General features: G+C 38.4%; 1 protein-coding gene across 1 annotated transcript in view; it reads right to left on the bottom strand.

The window, feature by feature from the left end:
• Positions 1-26255, bottom strand: part of si (sucrase-isomaltase) — a 56620-nt gene that overhangs the window by 11849 nt on the left and 18516 nt on the right. Inside the window, exons 16-39 of the mRNA XM_086080208.1 lie at positions 25232-25403; positions 23576-23692; positions 21952-22106; positions 20916-21000; positions 17346-17402; positions 14696-14820; positions 13110-13198; positions 12338-12387; positions 11819-12010; positions 9468-9617; positions 9178-9384; positions 8704-8858; positions 7928-8096; positions 6085-6181; positions 5300-5412; positions 4843-4968; positions 4162-4290; positions 3865-3978; positions 3697-3759; positions 2673-2789; positions 2499-2589; positions 2257-2395; positions 541-674; positions 384-418 (exon numbers count right to left, since the gene is read on the bottom strand). Of these exons, the coding sequence (XP_085936334.1) occupies positions 384-418; positions 541-674; positions 2257-2395; positions 2499-2589; positions 2673-2789; positions 3697-3759; positions 3865-3978; positions 4162-4290; positions 4843-4968; positions 5300-5412; positions 6085-6181; positions 7928-8096; positions 8704-8858; positions 9178-9384; positions 9468-9617; positions 11819-12010; positions 12338-12387; positions 13110-13198; positions 14696-14820; positions 17346-17402; positions 20916-21000; positions 21952-22106; positions 23576-23692; positions 25232-25403 (2881 nt within the window). The remainder of the gene's footprint in view (positions 1-383; positions 419-540; positions 675-2256; positions 2396-2498; positions 2590-2672; positions 2790-3696; positions 3760-3864; positions 3979-4161; positions 4291-4842; positions 4969-5299; positions 5413-6084; positions 6182-7927; positions 8097-8703; positions 8859-9177; positions 9385-9467; positions 9618-11818; positions 12011-12337; positions 12388-13109; positions 13199-14695; positions 14821-17345; positions 17403-20915; positions 21001-21951; positions 22107-23575; positions 23693-25231; positions 25404-26255) is intronic.

Here is a 26255-nt window from a genome sequence, read left to right as displayed (position 1 = left end):
CTTCTTTAATTAATTACAAAAAGAGTTAGAACATGAGCTAAAACATATGCGCCTTTAAGCTTCTGGGACTGTTACATATAAAGTGACCTTATCCATCCAAAGATAAATATATTAAGACACCCCCCGCCCCATCCCCCAACAAATTGTAAAGTATACAAATATTTTTTTGAATAATTGACCTATTTTTCAAATATGAACTGACAGCATTAGGACCCTTGCCTCCTGTAATAACATGCTGTACAAGATTTCCTTTGATCAAAATGAAATAACATCTCTGTGGCCATGTAATCTACTTATAGCAGACAAGGTCACATCAATACGATTATGTCTTACCCCCCCCCCCCCCCCCCCCAAAAAAAAAAGGATCAGATGATGATACTTACATAAGGGATGCCAAACAGACTGAACTCCATCATGCCTGTGGGATAGGAAAATCTTGAGTGACTTCTACAGTAAAGGGTATGGGTGCTTTTAGAACTACTTATGTATATCATATTTTGTTAACGTTCTTATTGTTTCAAGTGTTTGTACATACAGTACCTATGATGGATTTATACAATTGGTCCCAACTGGCGTTGTTGTCACCCAGCCAATGTCCAGCCCACTTTCCACTGGAGGGATAAGTGGATCTGGTCACCACTATACCTCGTTTACCAGTAACACTCAGCAGGGCACTGTATGAAGCAGACAAAAGGATTACACATGCGTAGATACAAAGTGGCTGCATAAAAAAACCAAAAAAAAAACATTTAACTACATGGTAAGTCTTTTTCTATGAAGCACTACACTGCTTGTACACACATTTCTCTAATGGAAACACAATTGTGAAAGTTGAAGCTCGGCACATTTTGGGGGTATGTGGAGGACTCCCTCTGTGTTGTCCATAGCACTCCTTTTTTCAGCTTGTTATCAGTGCAATTGCGTGTCATCTCCAATACACTGTGCAGTAACTCAAAGCTCTATTCTTCATCTTCATGTTCCCATAATGACAGTCTGGCTGTGTTCTAGTCTTGCATGCTTAATAATGTGCTCCCTTGGCTTTCTCACGCTTCTTCAGCATACCTTTACCAACTGTACCCTTGCAGGCTTTTAACGCCTAGAATAATGTATTCAACCTGGTTTCTACCAACGAGTGGTGTAGTTTGGTAAAGTGTGTATTATTCAGTCTTTCAAATGAGTAAAGGGTATCTATCTGAACTGCGCCGTACATCATTTCAGGTCCCAACAACAGTGATTTGGTGTCTGAAAGGTGGAGCTAGCCTAGACATACAATCCCATAAGTGTAGACTAGCTTTTGAACAGAACAGAAGAAAGAAAGAAAAAAAGAAAGAAAGAAAAAACAAAAGAAAAATGAGCATGTCGTCGCTAAATGCTAAGAAGAAAATAACTTCTGATCTCCATCGTTGCATTTTTGCTCCATTTTCACCAAGCAGTACCTTTTATCAGTTTTTAGGTACACATTTTACATTTGTATGTTTCTATTTTCAAAATAAAAAAAAAAATACATCATTGCTATGACACCTTTCTGTTCTCTGGGTTACAAAACCACAAGCGCGTGTTGTTGACTTAGCCTGGCAAGCTACACCCACTTACTTGAAAGAAAGAAAGTGGGTCTGGACCACAGACTTATATAAGAATGGACTATGAATGCCACTTACTGGCCGTTGTCAGAAGTAAAGCCACGGGAAGTCATCTTAGGTTGCCACTTGCTCAGGCCACCTTACTTGAATACATTGATTTCTCTGTGCTGTTTTTGAATTATTTTCTGTCTCTATGCGAAAATACCACTGTGCATGCTACATAAGACTGGGAGAAGTGCTACATATCAATTAAGAATAGATGACACGATTTGAGACGCGCATGCACTGAAAGTCAGCCATATTTGGTTGCCAACTACGGCAACTACCCTAAGTCAAAATATGTTGTACCCACAAGTTGCCTTTTAAAAATCACACCCGCTCTTGACTGATTGGTTCTTTCCACTGTTTGTTTGGTCAGGTTTGCCTCGCCTCAGAATTGCCTTGATATTTATTTTCTTGTGTGAACTTACAAACTAGAAATTAAGAATGTTATCCTTTCTCAACTGTGTTTATCCACAATATCTACAAACATATTTGATTATAAGTCCAATCATATTCTGCCTTCATCTATTTAAAGATCTAACGCTTCTCAATTACATTGTTTCTTCACACCATGTACATTCATGCACTTGTAGAGTATATTTACAAGATGATAGAAACACATGATGTATCTCACTCATAGGTAGGCTTCGTGTGGGACCAGCCATAGATGCTGTGGACATCGTAGTGTCTGACTGCCGTCCCGTCACTGAGTATCTGTTCGCTGTTCATGCACAGAGTTTTATGATTTAAGCCAAGATGTTTAGATTCCAAGGCTATGTGAACAAAGACACAAAACACATGTAGAGTGAGGAGTTATTGCTTGACAACAAAATGTTAGGGTAAGATGCATAACATATGGTATTGTGCATGTCCTACTTGGCATATATGGAGGATTCTCAAGTCGAGGGTCACCCAGGCAATTCCCCCCAACTGTACCATGCACAAAACTGGCAGGCTCATTCATGTCCTGCAGGTAACGACAGAAAAACTTTAATAAGTATAGATGTCTAAAAGAAAATTGGACACAAAATTGTCTTCCTGGTCACTCACTATCCAGAGGCCATCAAATTTCATAGTTTTCTTGTAGAAATCCATAATTTCTTGATGCCACCACTTTGCCGTTGAATTACGGAAGAAGTCAGGGAAGGCAGTGTAAGCCCTGTAGATCTGAAAAGATATGATGTGCACTTGTTGAAACCTGCAAAGATCTAGAATACACTGTACCCTACAGTGGAACCTTTAAAGCTGAAATCTCTCAAGTTAGACGATTTGGAGTTCAACCAAGATTTTCTTGAAAAGTGTGCCCCAAATGTCAAATAAAAACATTCATGACATCACACAAGAAGTCACATCTCGTGAGATTATAGTCAGTGAGCATCGCAAAGATTTGGGGAGCTTTTCAAGCATGTATGTTTTTTTTGTGTGTGTGTGATGCCACCGCAGAAGGGTACAGTGATGTAAAAAAAATGGTGTTTCCCTTTTTATTAAATCGATTCACTGTATATCACAGTATTTTCATGTATTTCATGCTCAATCCATAAACCATTCAGTCTTCAACAATAAAGGTTTTAATAAACAAAAAATAACCGCATTAAACACCCCCCCCCCCCCCGCGCAAAGGGCTCCCTTGCATAAAAATGACAATTCAAAGATGCTGATGTGCAAACCAACATTAAGTGCAAAAATCAAAAATCAACTCACTCAAAATCTTATTTTTTTAGATACTAACTACTAAGTTTGTACTGTATGTGATTCAAATTGCCCAAATTATTAGGTCTGCTGATTTTATTGTTTAGGGCAGCATAAGATTCTGTGCAAGCACAACTGAAGCAAGTGATGCCTGCCATTTAGTGGTGAATGGTGATATCGCAACTTAAAATGATACAGTGGACCCTGGGGATAAGGACCTGCCTGTTTTCATTTTCTTCCGACATTAATTATATTTATATTACTTCCTATGAGAAAACATGTTTTGAAAATGAGAACAACCAGGGACATGGAACGGTTTGTGTTTGAATTTGGATGTTCCACTGTAAAATATCCAGTAGCCTATGCTTATCTCTTATAATTATACCTCTACTTGGGTGTCCCAGTCCAGAGACTCATTTACTGTGACATGTGGGTAATCTGGCCAAACCTGCAAGGCAATAACGGCAATGACATCAATACATACATATGCTGTACTGTGTGTGGAGAAAATAAGCTTGCATTGAATTCTGTATGGCTAATCAAGCCACCTTACCTTCCCCCACACGATGTCATCACTAACATTTTTGGGCCATTTAATGAAGACATCCGCTGCAATTCCCCTATCAAAGGCTGGATAATCAGTCTCATTAGCTGAAATGGCTGGATCCTAGAATTAAAAAAAAAGGCAGCAACATATATTTTAAACAAAAAAGCACCAAACTTGCATTTACTTATTTATTTTTTGTTATCATAAAGTGCAAAATACAAAAGCAACATAATACAGTTCTCCTACAGTTTGATATGCTTGCTATTCGGGTGTGTTACCCAGAATTTCAAACTTGTTGATTACCAAAATAAAGATGAACCTCATGCCCTCATTTCTCATGTTATTGACCAGGAAAGGTAGTCCAGCAAATTCCGGGTCCAGGACAAAGTCAAGCTGCCGATTCATGTAATCGATGTCCGCATACTGCACATCCTGCAGATTAAAGGGAGAAAATAAACAAACATCATACTATCATCATTATTTTTGCAAAGTTTCTTTAAAATTTCTGGTATGAGGTCAGCTTTGGCAGATTAGACCTTTGTGAATAAGTACTCCGTAGAACATCAAAGTTTTAATGTTGTCTTGTGCATTTATGAAAAACAACAGAAACCTGCCCTGTTGTATCTTCTGTTACAGACATATATATATATATATATATATATATATATATATATATATATATATATATATAAAAAGCAAAAAATTGAGGCTACCATGAGTCACGGTAAACATTCTGACCAAATTTTACTTATTCATTTATGTATTTATGTGACGTCATTCTCCACTACCAAACCGACTAGCTACTCCCTTTTAACCCTTTCATGTCTATCATCCCTTGAACCCAGAAACATGTCATACTCCAACCCCTCTCTTAAACGTACAGGTCTCTGGTGCATGTCTCTCCCATGTGCGTCACCATAAAATATTTACTCTGAAATGTTCTTTTTTTTTTTTTTTTTTTTTTAGGTGTATTTGTGCACTTACATAGGGAATACCTGCTGCCCTCATTTCCTTGTATAGATTCGCTATCTCCGTGTCATTAGCATATCCATAGCGACAGAGCTGGAATCCAAGGGACCAATAAGCAGGTAGAACAGGTCTTCCAATCAGCTATTATGATTAAAAAAAAGAAAAAGGAAATCAAAACACTTCAGCAAAGAAAAAAGTTGTTATGGAAAAAGTGTGTGCGAGTGTGTGTGTGAGAGAGAAAGAGAGAGAGAGAGTGTGTGTGGGGGTGTGTGTGTGTGCGTGTGTTTAGACTGTCCAAATGAGAGTGTGCAATGAAGCGAAAAAGTCCCAGCTGCTGCAGTCCATCAACGGAGGCCCAGGGCCAGACACAACACACACACACACACAAACAGACTTGCAAACACAATTTAAAATGTTACTGTAAAATATGCACACACATACACAAACAAATCAGGGAACTAAGACGACTTACAGCCGTGTACTGCTCTACCACATTCTCAGGTGTAGGACCCAGGACCATGTAGAAATCCAGGATGCCTCCCACAGTTCGGTAGGTTAAAGCAGGCGTAGGCTGAAAAGTCACATCTATCACAAAAAACAAAAACAAAACATGATTTTATTTAACATATTCAATTATTTTTGCTCTGTGTGCAAATCATGGTTTTGCCCGTCTGGGTATGTTGAGAGCATGAAAAGCAGAAGGGAAAGGCAACAAAAACAAGTATAAGAATTGTATACATTAGCATAGTTACATTTTATGCATAATTAATGAACGTGTGCACTCATTACTGCATTTTATTTTTTTATTTTTTACAAAAAGGATCTCCCATCAAGCCCTATTGTTTTAACCAACTGGAGTTTGGGCTTGCACAATTATGATTTAAGAATGATCTTCTATATGTTTGACTTTTACTTGAGACCAAACAAACTTAAGTAAATAGCTTACATATACAGTACATACTGTACAGTATATGAATATGAAAACATGTTTGTTTTTAGCTGCAGTGTGTTGATGTATTTTGCTGTTAGCTACACATAGATTCCAATGTGGGAAAAAAAATCAGGAAACACTCATTGAGTTGCATCGGGCTTTTAGTAGGCTTCCTGTCATGCACCATAAAATATTCCATTAATATTAATATCTACAGTAAATGCCCACTGCATCCATGTCAAGGCTTATGCTGACATAATGTGTTTCAACAAGCGTGTGCATTTGTGTGTGTGTCCGTGTATGCGCAAGTTGTGATTTCCTCTCACCCATTGCATTGCTGTTTAGCAGCAGCACGCCATGAGCATCAGCAGTGTTCTCCAGGCCCATATAGAATGGGTGGACTCCATAGCAGTTCATCTTGTACTTTAGCAAAGAGAACACAGTCAAGTTTGGGACTTTCATTTTTGGTTGCTCCGTTGTTTATAGGCTTGTACAAGAGCATTTTTGTAAAGTTTGTAGTCACGGTATAAGCAGTGCTAATTGTGACGTGTGGAACTTTGAGAGTTGCATACCCAATTGAACATTACAATAGGAATATGAAACAAGATGGACTGGGCAACGGGGGACACAGTGATGTGCGAGAGACAGGAAATCTGCCACTTTGAGATGTCAACATCTATGATGAAAGCTCACGGGCATGTCAGGCTTCATTAGCTTCATACTCCACTGGTACCTAAGGAGCTGTTAAAAGTATGTGTGTGTGTACTGTGATTGCATGTGCCTTTGTCTTTGCTTCGCGTGTTTTTCCAGGTTTAACTACCATTTTGGGGACGACTTGAAATTGTAGGGAGACTTTGGTGGTCCCCACAAGTTTAGACTTCTTTTTGAGGGTCAAGACTTGGTTTTAAAGTTTAGGTTTGAATTGGGTTATGGTTGAGGTTAGGGTAAGGAATAGAGGTAGGCAATCAGTTTTGATGGTTGGGGTTAGCGGACGGGGCTAGGAAATGCATCATGTCAATGAGATGTCCGCACAATGATACAAAGACAAGTTTGTGTGTGTGTGTGTGTGGGTGTGTGTTTGTGAGGGTGTATATGTGCCCATTGCGCTGCTATCTGTTTGACATAACTCAAGAAGAGGGAAAAAGGGGTTGTAAAGTAGTGATGTGTACAATAAAATCACTTAACGTACTTGTGTTGACCCAGCAACACCCATGGTGTCACATGATATTGGTACAGGGCACAAAACCAAACCTTTATGAACCATTTGTGTAAAATGTGTATGGCCATCCTATTATTTACAGTCTCTGGCTAGGTAAAGATAAATACAGTACCATACTTCTTTATCAGACTAAAAACAACAAGTTACTCCAACTACAATATATGGCCATGGTTGTACTGTATTTTATCAACTTAGGATGATAAAATGCAGCTTCTAAACTGTCCTCAAATATGCTTCATTTTTATTATTACTTTATCTCGAACACATGCACAGGTGTTCGGCGGAGGTCAAGACACACCCCCAACTTAAATGACTCGTGAATATATGCCCCGCTTGGCCATTATTGGCTGCAGGTGATTACGCCACATTGTTTGGCCTATCTGTGCTGCAGGGAAGATGGTGCGCTCAGTAGTGACTGTTGTGATGGTACATCGTTGTGTGATTCTTTATTATTGTACTCCCTTCATACTAACTATGTCGACCAATACAACAAAATAGTCGGGCATATATGTGCAATATGAATTCACATGTATAACGGAACATATGGTGTTCCAAAGGGTTCAATTTTGGGGCCTCTGCTGTTTTGAATGTATTTGCTGCCCCTGGTTTCCATTTTAAGCAAACAGTGCTGGTGGTCTTTGAAGTTGAGTTGAGTGATGGGAGTCAGCATCCTAACTGCATGATTTGTAATACCAAGTTGAACAATTCTAGTCCAGCACAACAAGTAAGCAAAACTAAAGGAACACTTCCTTATGCTGCATGGAGATGGGGACTACAAGAACACAATAAGTTCTGGCTTCAAGGTGAAGAGAGATTTGATGAAAAGGCCCCCTCCCTGTTCATTTTGTTCACCAGGTAACGGTACAGAATTTGAAAAACACACGCACACACATTTCATTTGAATCACAATTACCTCCATTAAAAAAAAAGTATGATGATACGATACTTACACCAGGAGGTTGATCTTTGGAGAACATACCCCAGGTGTGATAGTTCAGGTCATGTCTGTATGTTATATGCTCTGTCTCGCCAAAGCCGTAGATATAATTGGATGACAGACGTGTTGATATTTGAATAAACATGTCTGAGAAGGTAAAACCTGGCACAGATGAGTCCCAACTGAGAAAAAGTGACAAAGACGTAGAATCAATCACAGGGTATTGTTGTAAAGGGAGTTATTCACATCACAATATTTAACACAAACATCAAAGTTAACCCCCATTGAAGTCATGGCATATTTTCAGTTATATTAATTAGCAACATTTCAAATATGTCATTTATTGTGGGTGAAGTTTGGAGTGGTGTAGAACTGCAGTATACACTGTAATACGAAGAGGTGCTAATGACACAATTAGACTGAAAATATTAGAAATGGTTCTTAGTTTGATGGTGTGCAGTTCTACACCACTGCAGTAAAACAATTGGTAAACTGCAACCATTGATAGTTACAATCAAAACTGACCATAATCATCTCTGTAAAGGCATTTACTGTATTTTATATAAATGTCTGCATTGGATGTCATCAAATTGTGTAGATGCATATTTCGATTATTTTGTTGCCATTGATTATGGGCAGTAATAAAGTTTTACATCTTATACTGCATGTGTCAAGTTGTTATATTAATAATGCACAAAAAACGCAAATCATTTTTACCATACAGGAGTTGCATTGACATTAGAATAATCTAAAAAACACTCAGAATCTCGAGAAAATACTCTCACTCACATCGTGGTCCCAGTGCTTTTCCGTATGACCTGGATGCCAAATGGATCACTTTTGAAAAGGACCTTGTAAAGGCGTTTGTCCTCATTAGTCTCGGGAACAGGTGGGACAGACAGCGGAACTGGAACCTCATAACGATCTGTGGCTGGGTCCCAGATCTGGACAGAAGGGCATATTAGTATGTGTGTGGTGAACACACGATGGTAGCGCTGGTGGAAACAAAATGATTCAGGATAGGGCAATATGCTATTTACTGATGTAGGCCTACTAACTATATGGCCAAAAATACTGGGACAAGAAGGCCTGTTATACTTCATCTGTAGTTGATTCTATAGTATTCTGAGGGAACTGAGGGGTCTAATGCAACTATATATAATGTCCCAGGTGATTTGATAGGCCGTGTTAACTTATACTTCACAATAGTAAAATACGGTACTTTATAAGTGACATGCATGGTGCATGGACAAATAAATAGACCTTGAACTGCAGCATGTTACTGCTGTGGTAGGTGATCTGAACATGGAGGTAATCAATGTCAGGTGACTCAGAGCGACCCCTGCTCTGGTACATCTTGTTCCGATTGATTTGGAGCCAAATGCCAGATGTGGTTCCCTCATTTAAAATGACATGGTATCCATAATCTTTTGGATAGAAGCACCAGGGGACGCGTTCAATGTTGCTTTGCTGAAAAAGGATGTTGGGAGAAGAAAACAGATTTTAGACGAAAAATGCGAATATGGAGTTTTGAGAGAGCATTTCCCCCTCACCTTCCAGATGCACCCTCGGGCCTTGCACTTTTCCTCATCTGCATGTTCCTCGGGGTGGCAGTCAAAGCGCTGGTACTCCTCTAGCACCAAGTCCCAAAGCACAAGATATGTCTCACCCAGAGTTAAAGACAGCCGTCGTAAGAACAGAACCTGCATTTGAGTCGGAGTTGTAAGTGGCAATATTGTGTGAAAAGCTGTCATTACCTGCCCTGCGACTGAATGGCAACCAATCTACAGCGCTGCCCTTCAATCACAGTCAGATATTGGCTCTAGTATTGCCACAATCCTGAACCGAATAACTAGTCGAAAATTTGTAGGCAAAGGGTGCCATTATGACAGTGATGAGACGGGCCTCATGTATCAATGTATATTTTGTATAAGTAATGTATATGTATATATTTTGATTATTATTATGATTAGTGAAGATTTTGGTTCTTTGTAAATTTTGTACATTATTTTGCCATCAAAAGCACATTTTCAATTATGTTGGTATTTTACAGGGAAAAAAAGACTGTTAAGAAGTTTGAGGCGTCACTAAAGCAAAACATTTTGAGAATAAAAGCCACTGTTGTGCAAAAAAATATATATTTTCACAAAAAGTCTGTTTTCTTCCTTTTTGGTCCAAAATAGGCGATTTGGGTGTTCTATTGCTGATGACTAAAAATGGAATAAGGTAGAACCTTAGTTTCTGTGTTTACATAGTCATGAAACACAATATTATGGGAGCCTTGAAACTTAATGTTCCACATTGGCTGACACTCATTAGTTTCTCTTTATTTTTTAAATGGCTGGCATTGAAAGAGCTATTAACGTGTCATTGAAGTATGATTTTTAGAGTAATTGTCATTCAATTTGTCATTCAAACAGTCTCGTCGTCATGACTGGGGCAGTTATGATACAACCATACAGTATGAATTCTACCTACCAACAAGTAGCCTGACAGATTACATTTTACCTTATAAACCACATCAGACAGTAAAAGTGAGTATTTTTGCTATGTAAAAAAAAAAAAAAAAGGGGTTGTGCACCACATTTCTTTTGTTTTATATGCTGTAGTGTAAAACACTACTGAGAGTAAATGTAGGAGTGGAATGAGGCCAATTCTCCTGCATGGCAAAGCATTGTACAGACCGGCTTCCTTGAGACTGACTAACTGATGTGGTTGATGTTGTTTGTGCAACCAATTAAGACACATCTGTTAATTTCCAAAGCTGCTTCAACAGCCTCTATGGGGAACTATGACTCACAGCAAATCTTGCAGGAGCGCTACAGTCACTACCACCCTAAAGTTTATGGATCTGTTGGGTAGACATTAGTGATGTTCATCAAAATTAGTCCTGTTCTTTTGAAGTCATATTCCCATTATTAAACTGAGTAAAATATTGGATGGGGAACATCCAAGTGCAGAAGTTCAGCTGGGAAATACTGTGAAGGCATGATTCAAAATTGAAAGCAAAAAATTGGGGCAAAATACACCAAATGCAGTGAAGGTGACACGAGATGTGTACACAGTTATATTATAAACAAACTAGTTATATGTGTATAAAAACAATCACGAAAATAAATCAAGCCAACAGTGGCTGACATGAGTACAATTAAGCTCTGTTTAACTCATGTTGAAAGCGTGGGAGCAAGACCAAGTCCGATGAGAAAATATTGAGCTTGAATGAGAGTTTAGAGCGCTTTTGTCCTTCACCTCCAGACAATGATGGTGTAAAATTTGATAAATGTATCCGTCTGTGTTTGACCAGAAAAACCTTGAGCATAGGCCCATCTACACATGAAAGTACCGTTTTTAGTATGGGGAAATGATCTACAATATCTGTGAACTGGATGTTTTCTCATTTCATATAGACGCTTGTCTTATGGGCTTTTAACTCATAACCCTGTTCGCACATGAAAGGTTTGTTGCTCTTAGTCATTTTTTCCCCCTGTCTCTTTTTATATAAACACCCACCCACTGTAAATTGTTAACATTTCTCACACTTAGTGGCTCACCTTGAAATGGTACAGCCAATATTGTAAGTCACCCACCTTGCATATGTCCTGCATCGGTGCAACATGTATTTACCCACTGAAGTAAAACAATGTTTTTTTAATTGAAGATGAATAAAAGCTGGGTCAAATATTGCTTTCACAAAAACATGGCATTAGTACTTATTAATACAAATTAATACTTCACAGTATGCCACTTATATATATATATATATATATATATATATATATATATATATATATATATATATATATATATATATATATATATACCCAGCAATTCAAGAAACAGATCTATGGATATTAATAATAGGATTTACAAGTGTGTGAATTTGAATGAATAGAATAAACAGTACCTGCTTTGCTGCATCATATTCTATGTTGGAATCTGGAACATTAGTAGTCGAGTCTCCATGTGATCCAGAGCCCACGTGTGTCACAGAGACAGACTTATGAGGATGGGGAACCCCTAAGATTGTGATGTTCTCAAAATGTAAGTTGTTGGGATCCCTGAAGCCAGCATGCATCACTTGCATGGTCAGTACACCCTGTGAAACAGACAAAGCAGAGTTTGCTTGATGTCAATTCAAGTCCTCCAGGCATCATACTTCCAGTTTCTAACTTGATAAAAAGCCCACTGTTATAATTAACTCAGGCAATTCAATTTGCTTTTATGTCTGGAAAGATGACACCCATCATATCCTTTTGCGGGCTAAATGATATTGTCAAACAAATCCTGAGCAGAGTATGATCTGTCGTGAGGCATTTTCTGCACCAGAAAGGTCTATGCTGGTCTTGAACTTTGAACTTGAGCCAAAGTCGGATGAAAGGTAAGTGCTGATTTACAACAAAACAGGTGTGCAAGGGAGACTTACAGACTGAACAGTGAATTTGTAGTGGATGTAGTTTCCTTTTTTAACAGTGTCTGTGGAAAAAAAAAGAGAACAGATATTGGAATTTGTCAGAGTGATTTGACATAGCCGAGGTACTGTCACACTGAGTGACTGACCTTCATTTGTTCATCTGTGTGAGCAGAATGTTTAAACAGTTCCGGTACAAGCATTTTCATTTTGTAAGTTGCACATCCTTAATGGAACAGCTTTATACCAGTATCAATCAAAGTAAAGCAGTAAAGTGTAACTGAAATAGTCATTGTCCTTTACATGAGTACGCATTACCATAATCCTTTAAATACACTGTAAAATATGGAATTCCTCAACTACTATTAGGACTACAGTAATTTCTGGACTACAAGCCGCTACTTTTTTCACTTGCATTCGACCCTGCGGCTAATACAAAGGTGAGGCTTATCAATCAGATCACAAGGGGGCGCACTATAGAGGAAGCGCAAGAGCGTCAGTCAGAGGAAAACAAACCAAGTGAGCCCAAATACAGTCGGAGAGACAGAACGAGAGCGAGACAATTTGCGTCCTCATTAAGGAAAAGAAAGTAGCAAGAACCCGGTGCGGTAACATTAAAACACCTGTGGCTTGTAGTCCAGAAGTTACTGTAATGTGTAGATAAAGTATGAATAAATTGAGAAACAAAAAAAGCTGACAGAAAATGCCTGCCAAAGTGTACAGTAACATTTAATGTCATGTAGTACTTATATTTGGACCAACATAAACACTATTTGAGAAACATTACCTCTAGAATCTCCATCATCCCAGAACATCTCCCCTGCAGCTTGTGCTTGATCATCAAGAGCAATGATCAAGCCCATTGGATTGCGTCGACTGTAGACCAAAACAGGAAACAGGAACAACTTTCACATGCATTATTGAATACTTAATACAGTCTTGCGATGTCTCGGCCATTATTCATGCCATAGCTAAAAATACACTCAACAAAAATATAAACGCAACACTATTGTTTTTGCTCCCATTTTCCATGAACTTGACTCAAAGATCTAAAACTTTTTCAACATACACAAATGGCTCTACTGTCAGAAACCATATTAGGGAAGCTCATCTGCATTCCAGTCCTCATCGGGGTCTCAACGCGACTGCAGTTCGTCGTCGTAACCGACTAGAGTGGGGGAATGCTCACATTTAATGGCGTCTGGCACGTTGCAGAGGTGTTCAATTTGCAGATGACAACAACCTGATCAACTCTACGGAAAGGATATGTGTTGCAGACCAGACCCCCACAATAAAGAAAACTGCACATTTCAGAGGGGCCTTTTATTGTGCCCAGCCAAAGGCACACCTGTGCAATAATCATGTTTTATCAGTCTTGATATGCCACACCTATGAGGTGGGATGGATTATCTTGGCTAAGGATAAATGCTCACTAACAGATTTAGACAGCTTTGTGAACAAAATTTGATGGAAAGATCTTTGAGTCCAGCTCAAGAAAAATGAGAGCAAAATCAAAAGTGTTGTGTTTATATTTTTGTTCAGTGTATAAAACAATTTTGGATATTTCCCCCATTTGTTGTTAATATTCCAACATCAGATATTATGCAAGATGAATAATTAAGATTTGTGGAGCACTAAGGGGTCGTGCCAAGCCTTCAGATGATTAAAAATTGATTAAAATACATGTCCATATCTTTAGTATATCCAGCATATTTTTTAGACCACATTTTCCCATTTTAGGCATCAAGTATAAAGTAGTTTTATGCATCTTATGCAATTGTCACCAAGGGAACAGGGTGATTAGTGCAAACCAGATCCCCTTCTCCCAGCAGTGGACTCCTGCTCCTCTTTGGGGACTTCCAGACATCCCTAAGAGAGATGATCTAAATACGATTCCTATTGTAATAAGCTGTTCAAGGGCTGCCACAGGTACTCTTAAAGTTTGACATCATAGAGTGCATTGTCTATGCTAGCAAGTTGAGCATTCTAAAAATGACAATGTTGGGGCAAACTTCAGTGGTCTTTCCGGGACTCTTGAAAAGGTAAAGATCAGGTATAGCAGCTAGTAAAATAGTAAGTGAGTAAGTATTTTAGATCCTAGTTGTCCAGTCTAGACAACCAATATATCAAATAATAGTGAATACTTGGTTAACCTCCAATTATACCTTGGGCCTTGCTTCTGGAGTTTCTCAATTAATTGTCAACCTTAGCGCTATGGATGAGGCTTCCCTCAGCTCCAGCTTTTATACCCTCAGATGAATTCTTCACTCAAAACCCCAGTTGCACTTATTGTGTATGGATGCTCGCATCACTGGTGACAGTCCAACCACAGGCATTTTTGCTTCTGTTTAAAGTGTGTTTGTGAGTCTTTACCTGTATGTGGTAGTGACAGCAGGTTTCTGCGTGGGGAGAACTGCACCGCCTCTTATGTGTAAACCAAGCTTGTCACCCGGTAGATGCAGCGTAATGTTTTGTCTGCGCACCGCCAATGGTTGCATCTGATTGGTGAAACAACGGAATATGTTACAAAGAGGTTCATACTACCAATACACTAGTTTATTTTGCTTTGTATACAAACCTACTAACCTAGCCTACTTGTATTAAAAAAGTATTTTTCGGATCCTCTCACGCTCTTATTGGTGCTGAGGCCTAGATAGTTCACACTTAATTTCTGATCTCCTGGGGCCTGAACTTTTATCGCAGGCCAAAACAATTTAAAAGGATCTTCTCTCAATCTCATCTCATTCACAATCCTATTCTAGGTCCCGTTATCCTCTCATGTGATGCTCTAATTTTCTCTTCTCTGTGTTCCCAATTCCATCAAGGTGTGTGTCATTTTATGCAGTACATTTCTATAGTTGTGTGTGAGGGCTGGAGAGTCCTGTGAATTTTCTTCATTTAAACATGTACACTGTATACTGTACAGTATTGCATGTGATTCAAATGGGGATTAACTAGCAAATCCTATTTTTCAAGTAAAAGAGGGGAAATTATGTCAGTTCACCACATTTTAATCATGTTCGACCAATTGTACAAGATCAAATGACGGACTTTGTCTTCATTGTATGCAAGCAATTTAAAATCCTTCTCTCACTGACTGACCACAACTCTTCATAGTCTGTCCTCGTGGGGACACCAGTTCAATAACATCTATCCTCAACATGCACTTGACTCATTGATGTGGTGTCCTTGAGCAAGACGCCATTATCCCGAACTGCTCCCCAAGCTGCTCTAGAGTGTGCCAACAAAAGTGTGTGTTTACTGTGTCCACTACTGTGATGGGTCAAAAGCATAGGTCACATTTCTTGTAAAGTATGTATGTGTACTTGACAATTAACTTCTAACTTAATAGAGTATCAGTAGAGTACATTAAGAAAGTAAATCAGTTTTAAGGACCATTGGTGTCAGGACAACTTTTTGGTAGAATATGTTTTCAAAGAGATCTATAACATATTTTCTTATTGTACAACTCAAACAAAGATGTGCTGTTTCACTCTGCACAGCAATGGTGGTAATAATAGTATCAATGGTGATGCTTCTTTAATTCATTCATTCTCTGAACTGCTTGTACTGCTAGAGCCTCTCCCAGCTGCCTTTGGGCAAGAGGCAGGGTAAAACCTCAACTGGTGGCCAGCCAATAACTGGGAAGGTGATCTTTCATATTTTTTGCAATATTTCCATGTATTGAAAAAACAGCAATGAAATATTACAAAGAAATAAAAACTCCAATGTCCCCAAGCCTTTATATAGTGTATTTTCTATTTTAATTGTCTTTCTATTATTATTATTATTATTATTATTATTATTATTATTATTATTATTATTATTATTATTATTTTATTATTATTATTATTTTATTATTATTATTAATGCTCATGTTCTTTTTTTCATCGAGTGACATCTGTACCATTGGCTCGAAGCGAATATTTTTGAAAACTTGATTTTTGTTTAGTAAACTGCACAAAATAAATATAAAAGGCTTTTTGTATTGATTGTTAAAGGGCTAAGGGGTCTTCTGTTCTTCTAGTAATAGTCATCCCACCTATTTTTTTTTGTTTTTCCTGCAATGTAGACACAATATGAGTAGACAAATATATTTATATTTCCACTCATATTGTACCTTCTCCTTTCACTTCGTAATTCCATTTGCTCTCTTAGTCCTGAACGACTTGCCGTAGATCAGTAGCCCTCATCCTCCTTCCTAGACAACCACTAGGGACCAAACAGGACACAGGAACCAGCAATGAGTAACAAAATCTAATCATCCATCTGATCAGCGACCGCTTTACAATGCCACTGTGACGTCCGAAATAAGATCCCAGAGGGACTAAACACCTTTTATCTCTCTGTAAGGGAGATGGCCTCTCCATTCTCGTCTGCACACCTGCTTTCACTCTATCTTTGTCTCCAGCCTCGCTCCGTCTTATCTCTCTTGTCTCGCAGTCCCCGACAAAGAACTTCATGCATAGACTTCCACGTAAAACTGTGTTCTTTGTGTGTGCTAATGCCTCTAATACTGATAAACCCCCTCTGCAATCATTCTCTTGAGCACTACATTTACCATTTGATTGCACCTGTAGAATTGAAGCATTCTTGCGCAATAAATTAATCCAGCAGTGATGCAGCGGCAAAGAATCCAGTTTAGCCTGTTCATGATCCTTCTCCCCTGTTGAGGAGGCTTATGATATTTACTTTTTGTTAAGGCTGTATCAAGGAGATGCTAATTTGGCTCCATTGACATTTGTGAATCACTTGTTTTTGAATTGGATTACACTTTACCAGATGATCAGCTCTTCACAGAGGCTTAAATCGTGTAATTGGTGTGCCCATCTACATACAGGGTGTTACAAATGAATTGAATTAGGAATGTTCGATACCACTTTTTTTCAGATTGATAATATGAGTAGGCCATACTCAACTCTTTAGTAGTCGCTGATACCAAGTACCGATGCCACCACTACTACTAATGTTAAAGATTTATACCCCACTATAGAATTTTCAGAATGAGCATACAAAGTCTTACCGTCTCATAGTCATACCACAAAGCGTCCGGGATATATGCAACCAACATGATCACACCCTGAAAAAATAAAATAAAAATAGACAATATTTGTAAGATAAAAGAACATTTCAATTTTAACCTTGAAAAAAAACAAGGTGTGATGATAGAAACTAAAGTACATCACACGGGACACATTTAAAAAAAAAATTAACACAATGAGACATATCTCAGATAAGTCATTTTAAACAGTATATTGTGTGATTTCTGAATTCTACACAGTTCCTTGTGACATTTCAGTGTGCAGCACTATGATGCAATTCATGATGGGAAAGACCATATCAACTGACAACTGGCGACAGTTTTTGATGGCTCAAGGTGGCGGACAGACAAGAGCAATCAATAGAAGAGCACCAGCCCTTTGATAGCGTTGTCAGATCATGGCTCTTTGTGACAGGGAGGAAGGCATTGAATGAAGGAGCCACCCCAACCCTCCTTCTCAAAAAATACCAAATTATTAATATCAATGTGTCAGTGGTGTCGAGCCACCCTGCCCATCAAAAGCATGTCACGTGTCATCTCTTTAGCAGTATGATTTTAAAGACAAGACAATAAAAAGATGAGGCAACAATATACAGTTTTATTATTGTAAAAGGAGGTAATATTTATTATCTCAATCCATAAGAACACACTAACCACACAAAATACTCAATGGGCATGGAACCATATTTATGTGTGCAAATGTACATGTCATTGTCATATGCTTTTATTAAATCAAATTATAATAAGGCACAGTGAAGTCTCTGCATTTGGGGCCAGTGGGGCCAGGTCCCACCAGATGGCGCTGTTGAGCACTATGCATGCTCGTAATTGGTCTTCTTTATAACTAATAATTTATAAACAAATTATTTGATCAAGAATAATAATGTTCAAATAAATACCAATTATGTTTGTAAGCCAAATTCAATGGTCTAACTTTCTGCCCCATGTCACAAACCGGAAACGGAAACAAAGTTGATGGGTGAAAACCCGGAAGTCATAAGTCCCGCCTCCTCCGTGGCATATAGTCCATAGCAGCACTGCTTGTTGTGGACAGCACACTTTTCAGTAATTTCAGCAAAACGTTTCCATGTGTAATAATAATCATTTGTTTTTGTATACGATTATGCCAATTTTGTAATTGTGGAGTGTAATAATTGTAATTGGATTTCGATTAATTGCACAGCCCTATTTTGAACCATTCAAAAGTTTTATTCATAGCCTTCATTTGTAAGGCTATGAATAAATGGTAGGCAACTACATTTATATACCGCTTTTCCACTGGATTGTGATCTTGAATTGAATTAAAATATATTGTGTGGGCTTTGCTGCTTGTGGATGTAAAGTGCCCACTTTTGTGCCCCACTGAACTTTTTATGCCAGAGATGCCACTGATAAGGCAATATACAGTATCTGTTGTGAAAACAGCCATACCTATGTTTGAACTTCAAACAATTGCAATGATTATAGGTGCAACACTTTTTTAGAGGGTAACATTTATTCCGGATCACAGAATTCAGGTACCTCATTTTATGGTGTTTGATTTACTTGCCATACCTATCAGTCACCACGCTGGCGAATGGGAAAGAACAAAAAGGCTAAGTATTGCTGCTAGCTTTGCTGCTAACTGTGATTCAGTTACAGGAGGTCTCCACGCTTACATAACCGAAGCAAGCACTTTCAACCACAAGGTAGACCCCAAGTTTGATCTGCATGTGATTCTATGATCAGTAGGGGTTAGACGGGTAGCAAGCAGCACAGAAAGTCAGCACGAGTGAGGTGAAAGAGATGCTGGATGAAATGGAAAAAGGTTCACACGCAGGAGTTGACAGCAGCTGATTAGGAGAATCAAGATGAGAAATTGAGCTCACATTTGATGTCAGTAAGAAATGAAAAGCCGAGTGGAAAAAATGGGCAAAAAGATGGTGTGAATGGTGACCAGAGGGGATGATGGGAAGCGAGTCAATAGATCTACCCTGTTTTCCACAAAGATCAAGGTTATAGTGCAGCTACTAATCTGAAGGCTGGAGCTCGAGCATCATTAGAGCAATAGGTAGGCAGATGGACCGAATGATGAACGAAGAAAGACAGTGAATTAAAGTCAAGGATAGTATTGTTGGATAGAAAATGAAGGGTTAACAGAAAATAGCGGGAATTAGGTCTTTGATGACTTCATCCTCAGCACCCAACTCATACCAGGTTTTTTTTTTATGAACTTTTGCATTTGCACTTTCCCTGATCTAAAATCTGTTTAGTTGCTGAGCCACTCTGAGAAGGCTATGAGAAGACACTGGTTGATTACAATGACATCACATTCTTTAATTGTCTGTTACATGGGGCATAACATGGAATTTGTTTTTGTTTTTAATTTGTGGCTACAATATTGATGAAACATGGACAAAAAAAGGATATTTTTTTGGGCCATGAAATGGACAAAATATTCATTTGTGGATTAATTTCTCATGAACAAGCAAATTGCTTGCACCTTTGCTAGAAGCTGCAGTGACCATTGTCCTTCAAGGTAAATGCCATTTAGCAGTCTCTTGTCATCACTACATTGTACAGAATGGTTTTTGAGGATGTCTTTGATGCTCATTCCCAGCCTAAGAAAAAACAACATTTTGTTTAAAACTGACCTTATCAATTCTATAAAAGGAGTTCTTGATTTTCCAACAGTTCAGTTGGGAGCTATGCATTTGTTTTGAATGGCCCAAAATTTGTATTTTGTGTACATTACATTGATATTGTTTCCACAATATAAATAAAAATTTGAAAAAAAAAAGTTCCATATGTCCCCTTTCAAATTTGAGCCCCTGCCTCTGCTCTACAGTTGGCGATGGAGTGATTTGACTGCCACCTCAGTCGGTGCTGGGCAGTGCATCTGTTATGCCCATGACCTTTTAGAAGCTTTCTAGAAAATGCTTATATTAACAAACTTTTGTTTTTCTTCTTATTGTTCTTAGTGCAAGCGTTTTTTTTCTTCCATAATCCGTTGAAAGGTGCACTTTCAATTTGAAGTATTCTCAACTTTTCTACAGTCACACCTATTGAAGTAACTTGATACATTATACCAATCCAATGTACTTTCCACCAATACATAATTAACAAAGGGCCATGTTAAATTGCTCATTAATCAGACCACTTTGACATGACCGCAATCGTTGTATCTGTGCACTTACAGATGCGTGTACAGTACAGTGCAGCGCAGTACGGGAAACTTAGCACTTGCACATGACTACGCGCACTCGCACACACACTTCCATCTACACTTCTAATCTGCTTGTAATGAGGTCAGTGCTCTCATTAGAGTTGAGAGAAAAGAGGGAGGCTATGAAAGAGAAGGAAAGAGGGATGAGAGGAGGGGAGGGCAACAAAGCAAATCCCGTGTCATGTTTTCCCAGTGGAGGTCAGTGAATGTGTGTGTGTGCGTGTGTCATCCAATCTGTACGACACATACAGCATTAAAAATGTCCAATTTGAAGTGTCAAGGGGTCAGTGGTTGTAGTGAATGGTCCTAGGATATGTGCGGTTGCGTAATTGTTTGTGTTGACTGACCGGGTCCAGTACTGGTGTGATGAGCAGGTGTTTCCCCCAGAGGAACTGGCGATCCACAGCCCAGGTGGCATCGTCAGAGTAAAACCTGAGGAGCAACAGTTTCACAATAAAGTTTCAATTGTACAGATCCTAAAAAAAAAAGCACAGTGAAACAGAGAAAATCTATCATCAGAACACTGAAATTCTACTGAAATGTCTGCAAGCCATTGAACTATTTAAAAACAAACAAACAAACACACAAACCTGAGTTTCCCTAAAACTCAAATGCATTCCTGACAAGAATTGAGGCAGAATGCAGAATTAAATACTTGTTAGCAGAACAATCCTGGATTAGAGGCAGAAGAGGAAAAAATTAAAATGTAAAAGTCTATAATACTGGTGTTTTATCAAGACTGCACTTCAAATAAATGACTACATTAGGGATGTTCTATACCACCTTTTTTCCCCAGACCGACACCAGTATGAGTACTTGTTGTCACAAATATCGATACCAAGTACTGAAACCACTAGTACTTTTGATACATAAAATGTACAACAAAAAAACAATACAGATATTTTTACAGAAAGATTTATATATCCCAACATATGATTTGACGTAAAATTGAATGAAATTAATGGCAATTTTCTATTCTTCTAATTTCTCCTTCCTGATCATAAAATGGCCACAACAGTGCCATTGTTGTACCAAATGTTCCCAATTTAATCCAGTTTCCCGGTGTGGCAGTGCCAACCCACCCTCTTTTTGGGGAATTTGAAGTGTTGAAAAATTAATTCTTGGTTTTCATTCCATATGAATCTTGATTTTTTTTTTTTTACCCCATTCAGTAAATTGGTGAATTTAAAAAAAAATATGGTCTGGTATCAGCCTGATACTGATACCTGTTATTGGCCTGACAATGATATCTGGTGTCGGTTCTCCCCTCTCCCTAGAATATGTTAACGTAACATATAACACATATTCTGCTGAATAAAAAAATCTCTATTTCCTGGAAGTCACACTTGTGTTGTGAAATTCACAAGATTCAAAATGACTTACTCATGCATGAGGGGACGCACAACGGTCTCCCCTGTGGTGCTGGCTTTGAAGAAGAGTGTGTAGAGGTACGGCAGCAGTGTGTAACGAATCCTCAGGTAGTGTTTGGAGCTCTCCACCAGAGTTGAGCCTGGCCCATATGCCGCTGGATCCTGAGGCTGCAGACAACATCAATTACTGAGAGTGGATTTGATGAGCCTGAACCTCACTTCCCCTCTGATTTGTTTTAGGGGAAGCACATGCGTGCACCTACAAGTCAGTCTTGCAGGTTGCACTAAATGTCTTGCATTTACATATGACGTGGCTTGATTTCATTTTCTAAAAACATGGCGTGGAAAGCAATAAAAAAGCAACAACATTGTAACGAATTATTTGATTTAGCTATCTGAAAATGTAATAGCTTGATTCTTTTTCGAGGTCACGACACACACACAAAAGTTAGAAAAATAAAGTCTACATTAGGCACTATTGAAGAACACGGAATTGTTAAACACATACACACTACATTCCATTTATAAGTGTTCCATCTTTGTTGCACTGATGAGCATGGAAATGTTACGTTTGCTGCCAGAGCCTTCATTTTCATGCTGTTCACTACTAATGGTGTGATTTTTCTCCCCAGTCATGTGCGTGCTTATCTAGAATAATCAGTAGTTGGATGTCAATATAAACACTGCTCTTCGCTCAAGTCCCAATCACTAAATTGGCAATGGTGTGGCATGGGTGAGACCAATCCACAGTGCACCTTACCACACTGTAAAAGGCCATTTAAAGGGTGCAAAAGCAGTATTAATTGAGGGCAAATTGAAGCATACGTGGATGCACGCACGAGCAGATGTGCAAGGTGGTCTCCTTTGTGATGACTTTTCATACTTTCATCTTACATAACTTTTTTGCTCCCAAAAACATTTAAAAATGTTCTATTTTAAATATTACAATAGTCCCAAAAACGTATTTATAATTTTATTTTATTTTATTTTTTCATGCGAGAGCATACAGGCTTTGATGCAGCCTCTGACCTGAAGAGCACGCTAAAAGCAATGGTAGTTTTTACAAAAAATGGCCAGTCGTTGGCAGCGGAGTATAAGAGATCACCCAGAGCCATGTTGCAAAAAAGCTCTTTAACCCAATGTTTTAAACAGATTTGTGATTAATGATGAAACTTAGCTATATTCTCATGCGAATTGCTGCAAAACGGAAGAAATTTCTTTCCTGATGAAAGAAGAGACTATAATCTTTATTTTGGTAGGTTCAATGTTTTTATAGCAATAGAACACAATATTCTGCGGGCCTTGCCAAATCAGTCAAAATCCAGTAAAACAGCCAGGAGCTTAATATATTCCATTTAAGTTGACCAAGATATCATGATGACAACAGTTTGACTCTGGAACAAATTTCCAAATTAAATTTTCTTTTTTGGTACAATTTGTTTGAGTCTTTATGAGTGAGATAAGTGGTTGCTTTTAGGCATAAACACGATTGTCAGTGAATTACCAACCCCTTCCAGTATTTCTGTCCCTTGCACTTCAGTCCTTTCTACACTAATGCATATGTGATATATACATATCAAATTGACAGTTTAATACAACAATGTATTAAAGTGCAACATGACTTAAGAGCACTCTACCTTGTAGCCCTGAGCATTGTGGTTGCGGCTGAAGGGATAGAAAGCTCCCACTTGCATCCAGCGACGGCATAATTCTTCACTTGAGTCATCAAAAAACCCACAGATGTCAGCTCCAATCTGAAACGCATGAAAGCATTAAATGTCGAATTTTGTGTGCATTTATTAATCTTGCTTTCTTCCTGTGATAAAACGGTATGTGTACACTTGTCCACCATAGTGGATTGGAAAGCTATTGGCACTGACTATTCTGGTACCTCAACCTTGAATAACATAATTACAAATATAACCAAATAATTTAATACTTCCGAGAATTCAGGCAGACCAGTAATTACCAATGATTTTCATCTCACTACAGGATAACGAAATTGTTTTATTTACAATTATGTCAACTAGTTAGGATTTGTTATAAAAAGAGAAAGTTAAAAAAAATACTTCTTGGGTGTTTCATTACAAATCGATTATGATTACTCTTTCATTCATAACTGTACAGATTTGTGTCTCTTGGTGTCAGCTCAGTTATTGGCATACATTAGACGTGGGCTGTGATATTTATTTACATTGATTGCACAATGCAAGTCTTAGACTTTCCAAAGGCCACTGCTTGGAGACTGCTTGAATTCTATTGTTTACTATTGGCCAGCTTTTTCAACAAACTCAGCTGGTGGGAGTCGATCAAAATCAAATTTCTCTGTCTTTTTTCTCCCTCTCTGTACATGTCGCCAGGTATAGGTGTGTGTGTGTGTGTGTGTGTGTGTGGGTGTGTGTGTGTGTGCAAACAGAAGAGCCTTAAATGTGAATGCCAAAGTTGCACCTTGACACTATTTATATATTTAATTATACTATATTATTGTACTATACAATACTGTGTATACTGTGTGTGTGTCACTGACTCGGTGGTGTATTTAGCATACCAACAGTCAGTGCACGTGTGAGATGTCTCAGTTGTGTTAATGCTGCAGTAATTTTTTGGGTGGATCTCATTTCAGGTAAACTTGCCTTCTCTACGTCTCAACATTGGGATCAATTAGCAGCTAAAAGTGTTCTGAATGCCAGAATTTCATGTTAATTAAAAGGAAACTTGCAATGAAAGTTTTTATTGCCGCTGAGATATGTTAGCATTCTGTCCATTATTAACCTATCAATACCCTAAACTAATTTGTAATTGGATGCCTGCAAACTTCTACAATTAAAGCTACATGGACACAATGTCAGCATTGCCAATTTCTCAGTCAGCAACGTAGCTGTTGGTTGTCTATCATCTAGTAATTTGCATAACTTTCCATTTTTACTGTCCATGTGGGAGGTCAGTTGTGCTTTGTGAGGGCTTAAGTCCCATTGATTCCCTTGTAACCCGAACACTGACTATTGTTCAGACAAAGAACGATAACAATAATTGGTTAATTAAGGTTGGAATGTGTCAGACAGGAAATTGTGGCAGATCTGACATTTGCCCCATTGTGGCAGATATTGTTTAAAATACCTGCCGAATGTTAATGAAGATGAGTGTAAATTACAAGAGGGAGGCAATTAAACAAAAACAATGTCTATCGTCTTTATAACTCCTTTCCGGTGTGTTCCAGTCTTTATATCTGAGGCCAACTCACACTAAATACATCATAAGAGTAGTTTGATCTTTAGTGGAAGTTCAGAACTCACATATGGAATTCCAAATAGACCAAACTCTAGCATGCCGGGGATGGCCCATTTGATGTCGTTCCAGTTGGCAGCATTGTCCCCTAGCCAGTGACCCGAATATTTACCCACACCTGGAAAGGAGGAGCGGGTCAGCATCAGAGTACGGTTCCCATCAAACACACGTTGCAGAGCTCTGAGGAACAGAGAGCAAAAAAAACTCAAAGTGGTCAAAGATAATGAACATGAAAAAAAGACCCTTAGGACAGGAGGTTAGTTGCATCTTTAACCATAGATCGTCATTATTATTGTTATCTACGTAATGTTTTTCCTTGATGAAGGAAATCAAAGCAGAATTGATTTTCTCGAAGATTCAGGAACCTTATTATGTTTAAAATAGTTTCACTCAGTAGCCATTTACAATATTTGTTTATTTCTCCAAGCAGAACTCCCAAAAATTAAATAGATACATAAAAGGGGAACTCAAGTCATTTTTTTGTTTTGTTTTGGAAGAATATGTTCTATGTGGCCCCAGTAGTAGTCTAAACATGGTATTCTAATTATTACTGTTTTGGTGGAATAAGAAATAAGCCGATTAATTCACCTGTTGTCATTCGACTACTATTTTGACATATCGCCAATGTAAATTGACGTCAAAGTGTCCTCGGACTCACATTGCGAACATCGCAGCCCACCTCTTTTATAGGTTTCGGTGCAAATTTAGAAGTTTTAGGCAGAAAGCTAGAGAGAGAAGACGTAGATGGTTTGGACATGTTCAGAGGTGATAAAGTGAGTATATTAGTAAAAGGGTGATGGAACTGCCAGGCAAGAGAATGAGAGGAAGACCTAAGAGAAGGTTTATAGTTGTAGTGAGGGAAGACATGCCGGTAGCCGGTGTAATGTTAGTGAGGAGGATGTGGAAGATAGACTCAGGTGGAAAAGGATGGCATGTTGTGGTGACTCCAAAAGGACAAGCCAAAAGGAAAAGAAGAAGAAACCCAGAGCATTCTCTCTCATTAATTCTGGCCTAAATCAGGACCCTACCAAA

The sequence above is a fragment of the Leptonotus elevatus genome, chromosome 7 (assembly GCF_054856555.1).
Source record: "Leptonotus elevatus isolate MCC_2025b chromosome 7, RoL_Lele_1.0, whole genome shotgun sequence".
In the NCBI taxonomy this organism is placed as follows: domain Eukaryota; kingdom Metazoa; phylum Chordata; class Actinopteri; order Syngnathiformes; family Syngnathidae; genus Leptonotus; species Leptonotus elevatus.
Note: the sequence above shows the minus strand (reverse complement) of the source record. Positions and strands in the feature narration are given on the sequence as shown.